The following is a 19,384-nucleotide window of genomic DNA, read 5'->3' as shown; positions in this document are numbered from 1 at the left end:
AGATGCATTTCCTTCTTCACATTGGTGAAGCCATAACACATGGATCGAAGACGTAAGATATATATATGGATTTAATTAAAAGCTTTGGATAACTTTATTGAAACTTACTAGGATATGTAACGAGTGAATCTTTCCAAAATGTAATGAAATTGTCCTCCAGGTTTTTGTTTGTTTTATATTGTTTTCAATTGATTTTATTATATTTTCCACAATGCACAGAGAATGTCAAATTGGGTATCTCTGCCAAGTCTAGTCCAATAAACATATCTATATCTATATATATCTGGTCATGGCTCCCAATTCCTTAGGCCACTGAGACCCACGAATGACAGACCTGGAGTAAATTTGGCAACCCCCCCCCCCCATGATCCACTTTACATTTTGGTGTGGATTGGGGGAGGGACAGACTACGGATGATGGGATTTATAAAACCTTCACTCACATCCAGAGACTACTGCAAAACCCTATCAGCCCTGGATATGGACCTACCTTGGGACCCCCCCCCCCCCATGGCTTACCTTAAGACCTGGTGAGGTTTGGGAGAGGATGGATCATGGACAATGGGATTTACAGTACCTTCGCCCACATCCAGTGACTCCTGCACCAATTTCTAATGGGTCCATTAATAACATCCAAAAACAAACAATGCCTTTTCCCCAAAAACTCGGGCAACAGCAGGTACACAAGCTAGTACATAAATAAAAACAGTGCAAATTTCCTGGTACATATTGTGAGAACTAAGATATCAATCTCTCATGGCCTATCTTCAAATCCACAAGATCGCTCTAGCTTCAAATCCCAGATCAGTCTGATAACCCATTATGTGCATTTCATTGCCTGCTTTTCATGAATCCTTTGAAGTCATGCCATAAATATTAACATGGGGGCATACATCTGTTTTATATAGGCTATAAAGAAACATACAAGTTATATAGGGTGCCATTCATCCAAAACTTTTGGCTAGGAGAAAGCAATTACAGTTTGTTTATACTTAGAACAAAGGCTAGCAGCAAACTGGATTGAAATGAGTGATTTCCACCAGTAGAATACCTTGGAAACATACCAGAAAATCTAGAAAATGCCTAGAAAAAACATCTTTTCAAAAATTTCCAAGTTATTCAGTGTGATTCTATGGGCAATTTCTGGCAGAAGCAAACTGCAGAAGTATAATAAGCACAAGAAAACTTAGAAAATGTCTAGAGAGAAGTTGTTTTTCTGGACACGAATAAATGAAACCAAGGGTACCATTTCTACAGATTGTCCAGTGCTTTACATATGCAAGACAGGGCTCATGGATTGGTTCTTCAGGCACCTGTATAGTTATCTGTATCTGCATATTAAGAACCATCTCCAAGTGATCAGACAGCAAGGGAATTTTTACAAAGATTTGGGGATGGAGATTCCCATAAGTTCTCATTTTTAACTCTGCTTGTTAGACCCGACGGTTGTTGTTGGACAAAAGCCCATGGAGAACCATAGTGGCTCTTGTCCACTTTTATGATGTTGTTATACCACTTACAATTATTGTATTGTCTTGGGCATGGCCCCATGTAAGCCGCCCCGAGTCCCCGTTGGGGAGATGGTGGCGGGGTATAAATAAAGTTTTATTATTATTATTATTATTACAATTCATTCAAATGCATGAGGGCAGCTGGGGTTATATTTTATTGGTCAGTGATGGCTGTACCACATTTGTAAGGCTGCGATATATCAGAGCTCCAAGTTGTTTTTCTCAACCCCAGGAGTTTTCTAGCAATGTTCTCTTTGCAGCCTATGACAGATGGAGGATTGATGCTTACAATATCTGATCCACCGCTTTCCCCAGACTTCTAAGAGAGCATAGAAAATCCCTTTAAGTCCCTCTCACTCATTCTGAAATCATACTAAAGTGGAACAAATGTGCTCTGGGTACTTATTTATGGGTTTGCACTTCATCAGAAACAACTTTGTCGCACTGGTGACCAACAATGGATGAGAGAGGGAAACTCTGTGTCATGTGGACTGGGATTAATAGAATTCTGCCAAATTAATTGACTATCAAGAACAGCACAACTAAAATGGCACAACCCAGCCTGAAAGCTGTGACGTTTCAGCAAAGATTGCTGAAATAGTATAGCAACATTAGCTGCAACTGAAAGAAAGCTCTGCTCAATTTTTTCAATAGCACATTGCTCTTAAATCCAGAATGAAGATACAAGGCACCATTATGAGCTGAACCAGAACCACAATGTTATCAAATACAAAGGCTGTTCTGTCACTTACGCAGCTATTTAACTGTCAGCTTCCCATACAGCCCTCAGTGTTAATAACCCATTTACTAGGGTGGAAGATAGCTTTCACTTTAGGCTCTGAATTGGATTTCTGCAAGAAGAATCAGGTGACAAGAGAAGAGATTGTGCTCCCAAACACTTCCAGTGAGAACGGACAATACTAGCTTAAAACCCAATCGAAGTGGTAGAATAATCTAAAAAATACTATAACTATAATTATAAAGCAATGTTACAGGCTCTTATTTCTATGTTCCAAACACAGGAGTGATTTTGTGAGAGAGGCAGTGACAGAATAACACCTCATAAACAAATTACTTTTGGCAGGAATTTGTGTCATCCACTGTCAGGTCAAAAACACAGTTTTTGAAGCAGACAGTTCACCTGTTAAGACAGTCTGAGAGTCAATAAGCACTTGGAATAGCTCAGATGCTCCATATGCCTCTGTCAAAACAAGTGACTTTATCAAATGGATGGCAACCTAGCAATGTGCTCCATCAATGTTAACAGTAAGGGATGGACAAGGAAATCTGTGTCCCTCCTCCTTACTTTGCTTGTGAGCCTTGGCAGAGAAGAATGAATCCATGTCATTATAAGGAACCTGTATGCCCTTTCTTCCGCCTCATTCATTGGGAGATTGCCAACCTTCCAGCCAGACCGGGCTGACCTCCACGACTCTACTGAAAGCAAGGTGAAAGAGAACAAAGTGTCCACAAGGAACTGACTTTTGATCTCAGATCCTCATGTATAGCATTCTCATCTGTCAGCGCAGATCAAAGTGGTCTGCTGTGAGTCTGTCTGCCCAGGGCTCTAACTGGTGTCATGGTGAATGACCCTGATCAGGATACAAACACAGCTGGGGGAGCCAAAGGCAATGCAGACTTGCATAATCTCCATGCACCAGCTTCTGCAGGCTGAAAGGCACACAGCGTCGCTATGGAGCTCTGACATCTGCAGTTGGCATTAGACTCTGAGTTGGCAGAAACAGAAACCCAGTCCTACAATGGGACTTGCTTCAGTTCCTTCTGGTTCCTTTGCCCTAAAAATACCCCCCCCCCCTCCCAATCCACCCTATTGCAGCTGTGAGGAGCTGGCAGGCTTACTGCAGTCACAAAGTTAGTGTACACTGGATGCACTTTCTCATAGGGCAAAGATAAAACAAACTAGGTGCATGTTGCTTATCAACAAATCTGCATAAACATGTGCTTGCAGGTACGTAGGGGTGGGGAAGATGCCAGGAGACGTGGAGGTGGTGACAAGCAAAGATCCCATGGGATCTGCCCTACTCAGAAGCATGATTTTTAAAAAACAAAAACAAAACAAAATCAGGAGACAGAAATCAAAGTTGAAGATTAGCCTCGCCACTTTGCATCTTCAAAGGATTGCACAAGTGACTAATTAATCCCGGTGAGGCAGGTGAGCATTGTAGCAAATCCATGGGCTACGGTTGTCACTGCACCAACCATGAATGCTAGCACGGTGACAGCTGGGAGATTTCTCTTCCTCTCTTCTTCAGAGCTCGCAGGACCCAAGACAGTTGAGATGAAGCAGAAATCCTCTTGAAAGGATGAATTCTCATAGGATGTGAATCTGGTTTTGACTTACAAAATGCTAAACCACTGGAGTTCCTTTCCTGTGTACTCTGCAGAGTGTCCTTCTCCTCCTTACAAGTTCCACTCAAAGCTTTCAAAATGCCTAAGTACCAGTTTTATTCAGTCTACAACACCATTTCCCTCTATGGCACTGCTTCAGGTTTCTAAATGGACAATATGCATATTAGCACAGTCATATATAAATCAGGTAAGAGAAAAAAGATAGTAAGAATAGCTATTTCCAAAATGAAGAATAGCAGGACCTCAACAAGGCAGTTTGGGAAAAAGCCTGTTGCCCATAGCCATAAAGATACAATGGAGTCCCCAGTGGCACAATGAGCAAAACCCTTGTGCCGGCAAGAACTGCTGACTGACAGGTTGGCGGTTTGATCCGGGGAGAGCAGGTGAGCTCCCTCTGTCAGCTCCAGCTCCCCATGCAAGGACATGAGAGAAGCCTCCCACAAGGATGGTAAAACATCAAAATACCTGGGTGTTCCCTGAGCAATATCCTTGCAGACTGACAATTCTCTCACACCAGAAGCAACTTGCAGTTTCTCAAGTCCCTCCTGATACAAAAAATATATATACAATTCAAACAGGAAAATTTAAAATTTCAACCTTGCCACAATGACCTTTCTACCCATCCTTCTCCAATGGTGTAAACGCTGTGAGTATTGGTTTGGTCCAGTGTGAGAGAAAACCCTAAAAAAGGGACAGTATTTGCTGACTGAGTTCAGAAAGAAAGGGAGAAATGGAAAGGAGTTGTAGTTGCCAGGGCTAAGGAGTGGACTCTTTTTTTGCTTTGAATAAGATAGTGTGATTTTCAGTTTTATATTTAAGAAAGTTCCTTCTCTGAAAACTTTTAAACAGAGGCTGGATGCCCATCTGCCAGGGATGCTTCAATTGTGCTATTCCTGCATAGCAGAGAGTTGGACTGGATGGCCCATGTGGTCTTTTCCAAACTCTATGATTTTATAAAAGGATAAATCCCTTGCAGTATAATTTCCATACACATGGGTTTTTATTTGGGACTTTAAAATTGTATGCACATATTGCAGTAAGACTGAACAACAGAGACAGAAGAGACATACAATTAAGTTCTGCACTGGTACTTCATTAGATGCCTGGAACTTTAGGGACTGTGCCAATGTGTCACATTTAATATAGAGTTTGTTGTCTTGTTCAAAATGCATTTGGGAACTTAATTTGTGATCATGTTTGCAATATGTCATTGCAGTTGGCTTCGCAGGACCCTGGAAGAGACACGCCATCTTCACACTTTTATGAACTTTCACAGCTTTAGAGTTATCCCTGACCCTTGTTTCTGCAAAATAGAGCTAAATTTCAAAACTCTCCCGCAACTTTCCCCCAACCCAGTAACTGTAAGTGTAAGAGAATTTCAATTTGCTCAGCAGCACCATTTTTGGCTTGGGCAGAAAAGAGTTGTACTGCTGTACCTCTGTAGAACACCTGTCTAGAAGTCAGGTCCCATTTATTTAGATTTTCTTCCCTATAAAACCATAAAATTGGGGAGAGTTAGCTGGAGATGGAGAATATAAAGATGCAGGCATCACAGAATGAAATGTTTAGGTTGATCTGTGAGAGCTGGTGGGCGGATAATGAACTTTACTAGTGTGCACCCATTCCTTTGTACCTTTGTCTCACTTCCCATTTCCTCTCAATCAACATTCATATTATAACCTACTTAAAGCAGATGCCTGACTTCCTTTTTAAGTGCTGAGGTTTCTTTATACATTGCTATGTGCATCAATGATATGCTAACGGCAACAACATGCTATTATTATCCAACTGCAAGGAGAAAACAGGTACACTGCAGATAGGTGATTATGCAACAAACATCCCCAGATGACTCATGAAAGTAAACCAAACTAGATGCAGCAAAGAATGACATTAAAATGTCATCGATTAATAACCAGTCGGTAGATGAAACCTCTAACATTAGTGAAGAAATACAGTGAGCCTCCCTATCCACAGATTCTGTATCCATTGACTCAACCAACCATGGCTTGAAAATACTCAAAGGAAACCTCATAAGTCCAAAACGACCTGTAAATATGCTATATAGAGACATTCTGATATTCTGATGAGACAGAAAATCTGTCATTTTGGAAACTGCCCTGAGGAATGGCCTGCTTGTAGAAATAATTATGAAATGTTCTGCATTGGTTAAGTCCACAGAGAATGGAATATCCCTTCAGGAGATACAAGACATGTAAGCTCTGGGGCACTGAGAAGTAAAATCCTTGAACATCCTTAGTTGCAAGATTTAACATCCTTGTTAATTTCCTTGAGGCAACCACATGATTTCAATTTGACTGAAGGCCTACATTTCTAGTGTGGGTCACATGGGTAGACGTGGTCAGCTCATTGACTTGAACTGGCTGCTGGAATTCCTGGATTACAGAATGACGTTCATCACCAGCATTTGGCCAGGTTATAGACGGCCAAAGGATGCGCAGTAGAGCTTACAAGGTTAATTTCAACACTCTGACAGGTTCGCAAGAATATATGCACATCCATATCTGCTCATTTCTTAGCATTCATCAGTACTCTGTAGAAATTTTTCCAAATGCTAGGCAAATGGTTTTCTGACTGTAAGAAGTATTTTTTTAAAAAAGCAAAGCAGCACAATCTAAACATTAGAATACAAATCACAACACACCCTTTTAAAAAGTCTGAATATGACTATGTTCAACATACAGCTGTTCTTGTTTTTTTATATCACTAGATGATTGACATCCTGAGGGAGACTTTTTTTACATGAGCAATCTCGCACAGATCACACAGCACAGATAAAACTTCCAAACAAAATGTGTTTAAATGACGTACAGCTATTTCTTTATATCTATCACCTAATATACTACTTGAATTGCATGCTGGAAGCTGAAACACAATACTCAAGCTGAAAGAATCTCTGAAATCAGGATTAGTAAAATACCCAGACTAACTCATTAGAAAATTAGATTATTTGCTTGGTAGACAGTCTGCCTTAATATCTAGAAACATGATAATTTAACCAAAGGACTGCATCTGTGTTAATGATTTCCAAGTCTTGAACCTTTCCATTCTTGAACAAGAGATGCACACCTCCAAAGTTTTTTATATTTAAAAACCCTTCTGATTTTGAGAGGTGTTTATTCATGTCACAATTACCTTCCTTTCTAGGCATCCTGTGGGTGCAGCAGAAAGCAAAACAGAGAAACCTATGAGAGATAAAGAACTGAGTGTATATCTCATTCCTCCTGTCACTGATATACTGGCTCAATGGAAGCATCAGGGACTTCACTAGAATGGATAATCTGACTCTCCTCTTGAAGAACAAAAGAAATAGTGTTGGCTAGTGGCTACCTTTTGAGCGAATACAATATAGCACAAAAACTGGCTGTAGAATGTGAATCATAACACTTTTCCACACTTCCCAAAGTGACAGTTTACTTTTATTTCCAACAAGATAGCAAGAAGCACATTTAAAGCACTCTAGACCACCATACCCGGACTGTGGCACAGGCTGGAGAGCAAGCCAGCTGCAACCAGCTGCAATGAATCACTCTGACCAGGAGGTCATGAGTTCGAGGCCCGTTCAGAGCCTATGTTTGTCTTGTCTTTGTTCTATGTTAAAAGGCATTGAATGTTTGCCTATATGTGTAATGTGATCCGCCCTGAGTCCCCTTCGGGGTGAGAAGGGCGGAATATAAATGCTGTAAATAAATAAATAAATAAATAAATAAATAAATATTTCTTCTGCTGCAGCTGGAAATGCCACCATTTCCTGATTTCCCATACATTTGTCATATACTAGAATTTTTAGTAGACCACTTCATAGATATCTGTCATCATTGCTGTTCACAGCAGGTTGGAAAGACAGGAGCTGTCTTGGATAACTCAAGGGAGCTAAATTTCAAAAGCCTGACTTAAAAGAAGATGCATCCATGACACAGTTTGTTTCTTTGCTATCTAGAGAGGATTGTTATCTCTTCCAGGATCTCTGTAGAGCACTCAGAGAGATCTATTTGACTGCAATGGAAGCAAAATCCTAGTTTAAGACCACCATTTGATCTGGATCAACAAGGTAATTGTCACACTTAAATAAGCTTAATAGATGTAGTAAAAGCAAAGGCTATGTGTACATTAAGTTTCCTTATATTGTACCAAGATGCCAATTCATTTATTACAGCATTCCCTGTTCTGACTGCCAGACATTCTCCATTATATCTCAAAGGAAGGTATCTGAAAGCCTTGAGGCATGTGATCCTGTAACTGAAATTTACTTCAGTTGAACCTAGCACCTTATGTTGTACATGCACCATATAGTGGAAAATCTGCATGAAACACATCAACTGTGAAAATACCCATTCTTTACCATACATTCTACTGTTCCTTAACTTTCAATTCCAGTCCATTGACTTTCCCATTCCCATACATACCCTGCCTGAAAATCCATTGGCTTTGGGCAAGTCAATTTTTCTCTCTCAAAGATTCCCAACATGAAAAGAATTAGCCTCATTTTTTTCCCGGGATGGCAACATCTCTTGTCTTCACACAGCTGCAAAGTGTAGGGTACTTTTTTCCATGTGCCTAGACGATTTAGGGCAGGGGTCCTCAAACTTTTTAAGCCGAGGGCCGATCCACAATCCTTCAGACTGTTGAGGGGCCGGATTATCATTTGAAAAAAATATAAACAAATTCCGATGCACACTGCATATGTCTTATTTGTAGTGCAACAACAACAACAACAACAACAACAACAACAAGAACAATGAAAGAACAATACAATATTTAAAAATAAAAACAATTTTAACCAACATACATTTATCAGGATTTCAATGGGAAGTGTGGTCCTGCTTCTGGCCAATGAGATAGTCAAGTTAATTAGGGTTGTTGTTGTTGTTGTTGTTGTTGTGTGCCTTCAAGTCATTTCAGACTTTGGGTGAGCCTAAGTCTAAAATTTATTTACTTATTTATTTATTTACTGTATTTATTTACTACATTTGTATCACACCCTTCTCACCTCAAAGGGGACTCAGAGTGGCTTACAAATTATATGTACATACAATATATTATATTATTAGCATAGCACAATATTAGCATTATATATTACTATATTGAACTATACCACTATACTGTAATATTATTAGTAATATTATATGTAATATAGAATATATAATTAATATTATTATATGGTATTATTATTAGTGTTATATCGTATTACATTATAATATTATTATCATTATTATATATATATACAATATATTATATTATAAAACTGAGGGCGGGGGCCAGGTAAATGACCTCGGAGGGCCGCATCCGGCCCCCGGGCCTTAGTTTGGGGACCCCTGATTTAGGGTTTCATTATTGCATTAACCTTCCAGGTCTTTAAATTCTGCAGATCTAAATTGGCAGGGAGGAAAATACAAGCCCCTGTTGGGAAAGGGGGAACTAAAAGCACCATCCAAACAGAAAAAGGAAGATAATTATTAACTGAGGAATGAAGGGGAGGGACCACAAAGAGGCCATTAAGGCTAAGAATAACTATGCAGTGGTATTTTCTGTATGAACCATCCAACTTCCTTTCACTCTTCTCACACCTCTTAAAAACCTGTTTCCTTCATACTTATTTGCCTCAAACAAAACTCCAGCTATGACTGAAATGACAGGAGCAGTAGTAGTTAGTCTCTGAAACAACGGGCAAGGGGCAGTGGTTCCACATATAATGGGAATTAGAGTAGTTTATCCCCACAGGATCGTATGGGGCTACAACTTCTATCATCCACAAACAAGATCTTTACAGCAGGTGTAGCCCAACATATCTGGAAGTCTCCTGACTGGAAGGAGATGAATTGGATGGAGGATAAGTTTGCTGAACAGTCAGGACCCCATCCCTAGAAGTACAGTAGAGTCTCACTTATCCAACATAAACGGGCCGGCAGAACATTGGATAAGTGAATATGTTGGATAATAAGGAGGGATTAAGGAAAATCCTATTAAACATCAAATTAGGTTACAATTTTACAAATTAAGCACCAAAACATCATGTTATACAACAAATTTGACAGAAAAAGTAGTTCAATATGCAGTAATGCTATGTAGTAATATGCAGTAATGCTATATATTTACGAATTTAGCACCAAAATATCACGATGTTTTGAAAACATTGACTACAAATATGTGTTGGATAATCCAGAACGTTGGATAAGTGAGACTCTACTGTATTTAAAACATGGCATACTTATGAGCCTAGAGACAATAAACCAGAAATTTTAAGTTTTCATTCCACTATTGATAAAGAACCAGCTAGCTGTATTCTGATTCACAAATTTACCAAGTGAAAGCACAACATGTATATTTCACTCAAAGTATTATTTTGTAAAAATTGATGTTTTTTTCAAACCTATCAATGGAGTAATCCTTATCAATCACCTAACAGAGCAGACTGATCCTTGTACTGCAGATGGGAAGACTGAGGAATTGCAGCTCACTTCTAGCTTATGGTTCATAGAGTCAATATTAAATCGGAGGATGGTTTGCTGTGTGCAAAAAGGCAGGGGAAAAGGTAGCTAAAACTGCATTCTTTTCAAACCCCTTTCCAGAGCTTTGAGACCAAGAGACTTCAGTTTTGCATTCATTGTAAAAAAAAGATTCCTCCACCACACCATGTTGTAATCATATATATCTATATTTTTGAATTGTTCTAAAATATATACCTTCCGAATGGTCCTAAAATTGAATTTCTCAAAAATAATGGTGTAGTTTGTACACATTTGTGCCAAAAACCCTTCATATTCTGACATTATCCAGAAGTGGTGTGTCCAGTGTGGCTTTTGAAATAAGCACCATTTTGACTTAGGAGGAGTTCCATTATCAAGATGTCAAAAAATTGTGACCAAAGTGGCTTTCAATCTCTTGATGCATTATGCACAGAAGATGGAATGCAAGAACTTCTTTTATAGATAAATGAGTGGGGAAAAATGGACAGGAAAAAGAAGACATCTATTTTTTTCACTCTCCCAGCCATCCCCACCAATTGTATTACTGTTATTTTACTTTTAACTGCCATGGTTCCATTCTATACAATCCTGGGATTTGTAGTTTGGTGTGGCACTGGAGCTCCATGGCTGAGGATTCAAGATGCCCCTCCCTAAACTGCCAATCCCAGGATTCCATAAGACAAGACCATGACACTTAAAGTAAGTGTGTAATCTGAATGGGCCCAAGATCTGTAGAGAGAATTGTCATGATACAGCCTTCCACTGAGTCAGGTACTCATTTCCTACTCTCATCTTAGCCCATTATAGATGAGGCATCCAGTCATGAATTACTACAAAGGACCTTCCAAAAAGACCCCACTCTTTAATTCCCATGACTCAAAGGATGGGGAGGGATGTAGTTTATCCAAAAGATAATTTATTCCCTTGCCCCTCTGTCTCACAAAGTGATGTACAAATCTACACATCCTTTAGCCAAGAGATCCTAATCACAGAATTTAACTTGTACAGTAGAGTCGCACTTATCCAACACTCGCTTATTCAACGTTCTGGATTATCCAACGCATTTTTGTAGTCAATGTTTTCAATACATTGTGATATTTTAGTGCTAAACTCGTAAATACAGTAATTACAACATAGCATTACTATTGTATTGAACTACTTTTTCTGTCAAATTTGTTGTATAACATGATGTTTTGGTTCTTAATTTGTAAAATCATAACCTAATTTGATGTTTAATAGGCTTTTCCTTAATCCCTCCTTATTATCCAACATATTCGCTTATCCAACATTCTGCCAGCTCGTTTATGTTGGATAAGTGAGACTCTACTGTACTTCCCTTTGTACTCAACTATTTAATATAACTCATCCAAGTCCAGACTTCCCATAATTACTACCTTTCTCAGTGAAGGGTGGGTGAAAAGGACCACCTTTCATATAGGTTCAGGGATATGGTGGAGGTTAAGGACTAACATTTCTATCTTGCTCCAAGTGGAAACCAACCACAGTCTGCAATAACCTAGAGCAGTGGTTCCCAAACTTGTTTGGTCTACCGCCCTCTTTCCAGAAAAAAATATTACTCAGCGCTCCCTGGAAATTATTTTTTTTAAAAAATAATAGCAATTAAACAGAAAGATATATGTATTAATGTTTCTACCTTTTTTGTAAAATATAGTAAAGAAAGGTGTAAATTAGAAACATTGAAGTTTGAAATTATGAAACTATTTTTGAACTCAGAATAGAAAGGTAATACAGTTATTCATTGCCTTCAAATGCACCTGTGGCCATCACCGCCCCCCTGGATCACTGCAGCGCCCACCAGGGGGCGGTAGCCCCCACTTTGGGAATCACTGGCCTAGAGTGTGAGTGGGGTGAGGGGATGCCTGAAGGAGAGGCCAGGTCTTAGTAGACCACAAACTAAATGTGAGTCAAAGGTGTGATACAACAGGCAAAAAAAGCTAATGCTATTATGGGTTGTATCAACAAGATCACACCTGGGATACTGCATCCAACTGTGGACATCAGAGTTCAAGAAAGATAGTGAAAAGCTTAAATGTGTGCAGAGAAGAGTAACCAAGATGATGAAAGGTCTGGAAACCAAGTCTTATGGAAACAACTTTGGGATCTGGATATGGTTAGAATGGAGGACAGAAGACTAAGAGGTGATATCATAGCTTTAAATATCTGAAGGACTATCATGAAGAAGATGGAGTCAGATTCTTTTCTGCTGCTCCAGAGACTAGAACAGAATCATATCCTGTCTTTATGTCAAAGTGAGATCCAAGGCGGCATGATGCTAGGTTTAATTCTAGTGCTGGTTGCATCCAGGTAATAGAGAAAGGCCCCCTCCTGCCCCAGTAGACCTGTCATTCCATCCTTCCAACCTCTGGTGAAAGCTGTAATTAACACAGGTAGCAAATGCACACAAGCTGAGCTGTGTCTCATATCAAGCCTTCCTCCAGCACAGTGAAAATTGTTGTCAGGCTTGCACTGAAAGGTCTGTATGATAGATAGACATATTAGATAGAAAGATAGGATATCATGCATGCTTGTGAATGCATTGATCCCCAAAATGCCAAACACAACATTAGACTTTGTTTTAAAATTCAACAAAAACAACCATTGGATATTGCAAAATTAAGATGCTCAAATGGGTTGAGTCTTGTTGGGGGGGGGGGGGGATTCCACTCTTTTCCCCATGAAACCCTTTCCAGTCATTCCTTTCTCCCTCTCTTCCTCCCCCACACTCCTTATCCATTTTATTTTGGGACAGATGTTCAGTTGCGTATTCAGCTACCCACAGTGAGCGCCTGTCTGTACAGCTCAGAGCCAGTTAGCGCCAAGCCACAATAAACCTATTCAGACTTGGATTTGCAGGAAGAGACACTGAGGGATCCTAAAGTCCCCAAGAAAAGCCATGATCTCAGCCAACTATGAAGCCTCATGGATACAAGAAAACTCAAAACACCTGGTTTGGGTTTCTGACCATGCAACATGCTGTCCAAACAGGTAGCTGTTGGAGCTTATTTATTTATTTACTATTTGCCGAGGCTTGTGTGTGAGGTGGGGAGGTAAGTGGGAATAAAGATGAGTATCACTCCAGTTACTACAATTGTGTAAAAGCCCCTTCCTGTGCCAGTACAGAACACGCGAAGGAAAACAGTTTTCTGTAGTGTAGAGAAATGAGAGAAGAAAAAAGACACAGGTGCTGAACTTGGGTGGGAAAGCATTCCCTTCCCTTCCAATTATCTAGAATGGGGAGATGTCAGAAGGAAATGAAGAAGGAAAGAAATGTTTCTGAGAAGTATTTTTCTCTCCACCTCTTCTTGCACACACACACGCACCTCTATGCATTCAAATGTTCACTATACAGACAGTCGCTATTGAAAGTCCTGTCCCCTCCCCATTTTGCTCGAGAGCAGCGACTGTCCGAAGCCAGCACACGTTCCCTCTGGGAGAAAGCCCAGGCACCTCTGCAGGACGAAGCACCAGCTCCGATGCCCACGTACCCCCTGCTTCCTAAATCTGACAGCTCTCTGCCACAAAGTAGCCGTAATTAGATTAGAATGACAATAATACACACATCTGGGCAAAAAGCAGTCAGGTCTGCATCCTTGGCATGCCCAATGTTTTCCATCCTCTCCCTTCCCCACCCCACTCCCAGTTTTCTCCCCCCTGGTACACCTTCCCGGGATCCATGGGGAGTGGGATACACTGTTCCCCTTCTTCGTGTGACATACCTGGGATGAAGAACAGGGCAGTTGTGGCCGTGAAGACGATCCAGCAAGCAGGATGATACATCTTGAAGAGCTGCAGTAGTCTGAAGCGGTTCGGCTTGCCGCTTTCCTCTGTGCTGAATTCTGAGTAGGTTTAAATCCAATGTTTGCAGAGGGAGGGAGAGTGAGTTAGTGAGCTACAGAGAGAGAGAGAGAGAGAGAGAGAGAGAGAGAGAGAGATGGGGACAGGCAGTCAGTTGTCTGATTTTTCTCCCCCTCTCTCTCCCCTTTTTTCCCACCCTGCACATAACACACAGGCAGGAGAAGCCCTAGCACCAGCACTCCCAGCCTGTATAGGGAGAAAGAGAGCAGACCTCCTACCAGGCATTCATTGGTTCTAGTCTCCTGAGTGACACATTCTGGCTCTTTCAGGGCTTTTGACACTATAGGGAGTTACATACTGCCAACTGCTCCCTGGATGGCACTTGCTATGTGACATTTCTTCCTTCCTTTTTTCCAATTCCACCCTACATACGGTGTTGGTGTGACTGATTATCCCCGGGATGGTGGATAAGGAATACCAAAGTTTGGACAGGCTGAAATTTGTTGCCAGCATCAGTAGCCCTTTCAAAAAGTGGAGCGAGAGAGAGAAAAGGGGCAGCTTTTCAGAGAGATGACATACATACACAGTTAAAAAAAGGGAAAGGTTTCCCCTGACGTTAAGTCCAGTCATGTCTGACTCTGGGGGTTGGTGCTCATCTCCATTTCTAAGCCAAAGAGCCGGCGTTGTCTGTAGACACCTCCAAGGTCATGTGGCCGGCATGACTGCATGGAGCGCCGTTACCTTCCCGCCGGAGCAGTACCTATTGATCTACTCACATTGGCATGTTTTCAAACTGCTAGGTTGGCAGGAGCTGGAGCTAACAGCGGCCGCTCATGCCGCTCCCGGGGTTTGAACCTGGGACCTTTCGCTCTGCAAGTTCAGCAGCTCAGCGCTTTAATGCACTTTGCCACCGGGGCAGTTACACACTGCCAATTACATGCATGGGATGCCCACTTGCCAGTTCTCATGGCCCCAAGCATACTCAAAGCACTCTAGCTTGGGGATACTCCTTCCACTTAGATGCCATGGAAAAAGGCAACTTGTTGAAGGGATTAAAAAGCTGCCAGAATGTTAAGATTCAGTCTGTGTGCCAGTCGCCTGCTATTTGAATGGCTTCCCATCTTGACACCAATGACACAGTCAACTCTACATCAGAGCGGAAGCTTCGAAACTGGGAGTGAAGAGATCCCACTGGGAAGAAATGAGACATGCAGGGAGCTGTAGCCAGTAGTGAACATGTGCATCAGATAATTGGTTGGGGAGGGGGAAAGATAGAGATGTACACCCAGCAGAAATGCCAAGGCGAGAAAAAGAAAGAATTCCATGAAATGTCACTGCATTGCTTTTACTCTTTCAAATTTTCTATAGGAAGAAGCCCTTGCTGGCAGGCGTATTTAGCCGGACATCAGACCGTATGCTGAAGACTCACTATCAGCAGATCTCTACTTAGCGTGCTGAGCCAGCCACTTTCCTGTTCACCATTACAGGTTGTTAAACTCCAGAACAATTTGCTGTGTGTGATTTATCTCCTGCCAAGATAAGACTCTCTGCATCCCAGAAGAAACTAGAGGCTGGGATGGAGCAAGGCAAAGAGTTGGCCTGAACACAAGTTAATTGCAATATTCCACATGAAAACCCAAACTGAAGGACTTTCGGTTCCCTGTAAACTTGAGAAATTAGAGCACATGCTTAACATACTCCGTGGAATCAACTGGACTGGAAACTACATCCATCGGCCTGGATTGCATCCACGTGTGTACTAATAGAAACTGGAGGCATTATGGACACAAAAGTGCTGTAGCTGCTGCCATACTTCTTGGTCATTCCATAAAGAAATTACAGACTTAAACTTGATCAAACTTTAGAGAGCAGTATGATAGTAAAGCGAGAGAATGTGGTATAATAGTGTTCTTGGGTTGGAACTTGGGAGATCCAGGTCCACCACCCTAGTGAACCATAAAATTCATTGGGTGACCACAAATCATTCACAGAATCAGAGTTGGAAGAGACCTCATGAACCATCCATTCCAACTCCCTGCCAAGAAGCAGGAAAATCACATTCAAAGCATCCCCGACAGATGGCCATCCAGCCTCTGTTTAAAAGCCTCCAAAGAAGGAGCCTCCACCACAGTCCGGGACATAAACAGCTCTTACAGTGAGGAAGTTCTTCCTGATGTTCAGGTGGAATCTCTTTTCCTGTAGTCTGAAGCCAATGTTCCGCATCTCCAGGGCAGCAGAAAACAAGTTTGCTCCCTCCTCCCTATGACTTCCCCTTCACATATTTATACATGACCATGATGTTTCCTCTCAGCCTTCTCTACTGCAGGCTAAAAATGCCCAGCTCTTTCAGCCACTCCTCACAGGGCTTGTTCTCCAGACCCTTGATCATTTTAGTCACTCTCCTCTGGACACATTCCAGCTTGTCAACATCTCAATGCATGACACTTTATGTTCATTGGAGGAAAGATGTGGAATAAATAACTACTAACCAACAAATCATAGAGCTCTAAGATGACAAACTAGCTTGAATTACTTCAAAATGAAAGTATATATAGTGAAACAAGTAATAATAATACTTTATTGCAAGTAGAAATAAGCACAGCAGACTGATCCAGAACCTTTCTCCCTGAAGTTGTATGTATGGTTGTAAATGTTGGACAGTGAAGACAGCTGGCAGGAGAAAATCAACTCATTTAAAATGTGATAGAGAAAAAAAAAATCTGTAGCTGTGGATTGCTAAAATGAGAAATGAATGTGTCTATCATCATCATCATCATCATCATCATCATCATTGTCATCATCATCAAATCAAGCTTGGACTCTAAGTAGAAGCAATGATGACAAGAATGAGGCTGTTCTTTTTTGGACATGTCATGAAATGATTTGATTTATTGGAAAAGAAAAAAAACCTGCTTGCTATATTGGAAGGCAGTAGGAAAAGAGGGAGAGAACAGATGCACAGATTCAAGCAAAGCCTGAGCAGGGCAATTGATGACCAGAATTGTAGACATCTCTCATTCATAAAGCTGATATAAGCTGAGTTTGATTCAATGCAAATGTTAGCAATGAAGTATATTGTTATTTGTCACTCAAATAGGGAAGCCACCTACAAACCATTATATCAAGCCAAGATATGAACATGGTTGTAATGACTGGAGTGATAAGAGAACTTAATGCAAAATTTCATTTTTACTTATTTGACCACAATTTCTTAGTCCACACATCATAGGAGGCTGAGGTTTAACAATATATGTATTTATTGGAGTCACCCATGTGGAGGTAGAGTGGGGAAAAGACAGAAAAAGCTGGCACAATGCTTGTTCTTAAACCAAAATAACATTGCTTTTCAAATGGAGGCAATTATATATGAATCAAATTGCTGTGTTCATATGTGTGGGAGCTGGCCACACTCTCCATTAAAATATTTTACCCAGACATTAAAAGACTTAAAAACTATAGCAGTTAAAATTATGAGCTGCAAAACTTGTGTTCATGTACTGTGTCACATTACCACATTCAGAAAGAACTGTATTCTGAAATTTATAAGAACTGGATTCCACTGTTTAAACTATATGAGGCATAACCTAGTGGGCAGAATAGGAATTTATTTAATTTGCTATAGTATCTCTTGATAATGTGATATTGAAATATTATCCTGCTATACATTTATTGAGTGGCCATACAATATATGCTAATTTAAAATCAATTATTGAAAAATGGAGAAACTCGGTCCTGTTTGATTTCTATTTTGCACAGATCTATGCCTGATAAAGATATTCCAAGTGGTTTTCAAGCCTGTGAACTATTTCTGTATAATGCTCAAATATTACCTCTCTCTGCTCGATGCCACTGATTGAATAAAGCTAATTTCATAGAAAACAAAGTAGTGCTGAAATTTCTTGGAAAAAAATATTTTTCTGAGATTTTCCCCTTCCCTTCATACACAGGCATCTTTAGGGAAAGATGTATGCCTTTTGTGACTTTTGTTAACAGAATCTTACTCAATATACATCAACATTATTGAATGGGCAGCATAATTATCCATACCCTAAATTCGGGAGCTTTGTAGAGATGGGAAAATGGCAGGAATTACAAGTCTGATGTCATTGAGGTGGTGGTGGACTTAGTCTGGTTCAATGTTTAAATGATCTATCCAAGGTGCTGAATTCTCTCCCTTTGAGTGAAGCCTAGTAGTTCAAAGGAAATTAGACAAAGAATCTAAGTTTGATTCTGAGAGTAAAGTCAACAGGCATACATGATGATGGATGAACCTATTGGGAACTAGACCAGTTTTTTTTCCTTTTTACTAAAATATAGAATGGTTATAGATTGTGGCAGCAGTGTCACAATCATGGCTACAAAATAATAGTTTTACTCGTCTGTAACTGTTATGCATTTACAATTGTGGCTTAGTCATAATTGTGATATTAGTGCCACAATCACAACTCCCTGCCCCAAATTATTTTACTGGGCATCAGTTGCATGAGATGAAGGAGGTCTATTCTGCTAGTCATTTGTGACATGAGTGATAGAGGTTTCCATTAGATGAAGATGGGTGGCTAGGAGATGTTTCTTAGTTAAGTTCAGTAGAGTTATGTATACCTAACAAATAGCTGATGCTGAATACTGGCCAGGGTCATTCAAATTCAGAATGCTCCACTGAGATAGGAGCTTCCAGCTGACATTAAAAATTGCAGCACCCACCAAAAAACCAAAGTGGTTGCAGAACATTTCAACCTTTTTGGACATACAGGATGGGATTTAAAGGTTTCAGTCCTTGAACGGGAAACTACAAATAAAGACTAAAAAAATATGAACAGCTGAATTGAATTCTATTCACAAATGTCAACCCATTAGCACAGTCATAAACAAAGACAACAGCTTCAGGACACACTACATGTATTAATACAAGAGACCTTGTAAGAGAAAGGATCTTCTCAGAAAAGGTTTTGAACTCAAGGAAACTGGCTTTTGGTTAGCAGTGCACATTTATTGCTTTTATGGATCAACAATAAATGTAAAGATCTGAGAGACTTGTATCACCTTGCTCAGCCCTCAGAAAATGTTGTGCATGGGCAAGATTGGCATCTTCCTGGATTCTATTATATTCCATCCCACTCTTAAAAGTGTGTAAAGATGCTTTTTATCCTAAGATCTGGCTATTGCTCGGTATTGCATCCAAAGAAGTGGGTTTAAATTTATA

General features: G+C 40.3%; 1 protein-coding gene and 1 long non-coding RNA gene across 5 annotated transcripts in view; one reads left to right on the top strand and one right to left on the bottom strand.

Moving 5' to 3' along the window:
• The window catches only part of opcml (opioid binding protein/cell adhesion molecule like), a 934,533-nt gene that overhangs the window by 896,479 nt on the left and 18,670 nt on the right, over positions 1 to 19,384 (bottom strand). For 2 of the 4 annotated variants that reach the window (XM_062961395.1, XM_062961396.1), the window contains exon 1: positions 14,103 to 14,402. In XM_062961395.1, the coding sequence (XP_062817465.1) occupies positions 14,103 to 14,163 (61 nt within the window). In that variant the 5' untranslated portion in view covers positions 14,164 to 14,402. Of the gene's footprint in view, positions 1 to 14,102; positions 14,408 to 19,384 lie in introns of those variants that run through there. The other 2 variants (XM_062961394.1, XM_062961393.1) reach the window with 2 other exon arrangements.
• Positions 13,159 to 18,064, top strand: LOC134293537 (uncharacterized). The gene is made up of 2 exons (XR_010000480.1): positions 13,159 to 13,371; positions 15,550 to 18,064. It is a non-coding gene; the product is annotated as an uncharacterized LOC134293537 (long non-coding RNA).

This window comes from Anolis carolinensis, unplaced genomic scaffold (assembly GCF_035594765.1).
Source record: "Anolis carolinensis isolate JA03-04 unplaced genomic scaffold, rAnoCar3.1.pri scaffold_8, whole genome shotgun sequence".
Lineage (NCBI taxonomy): Eukaryota > Metazoa > Chordata > Lepidosauria > Squamata > Dactyloidae > Anolis > Anolis carolinensis.
The sequence above is the reverse complement of the archived record's forward strand: the minus strand, read 5'-3'. Positions and strand labels throughout refer to the sequence as shown.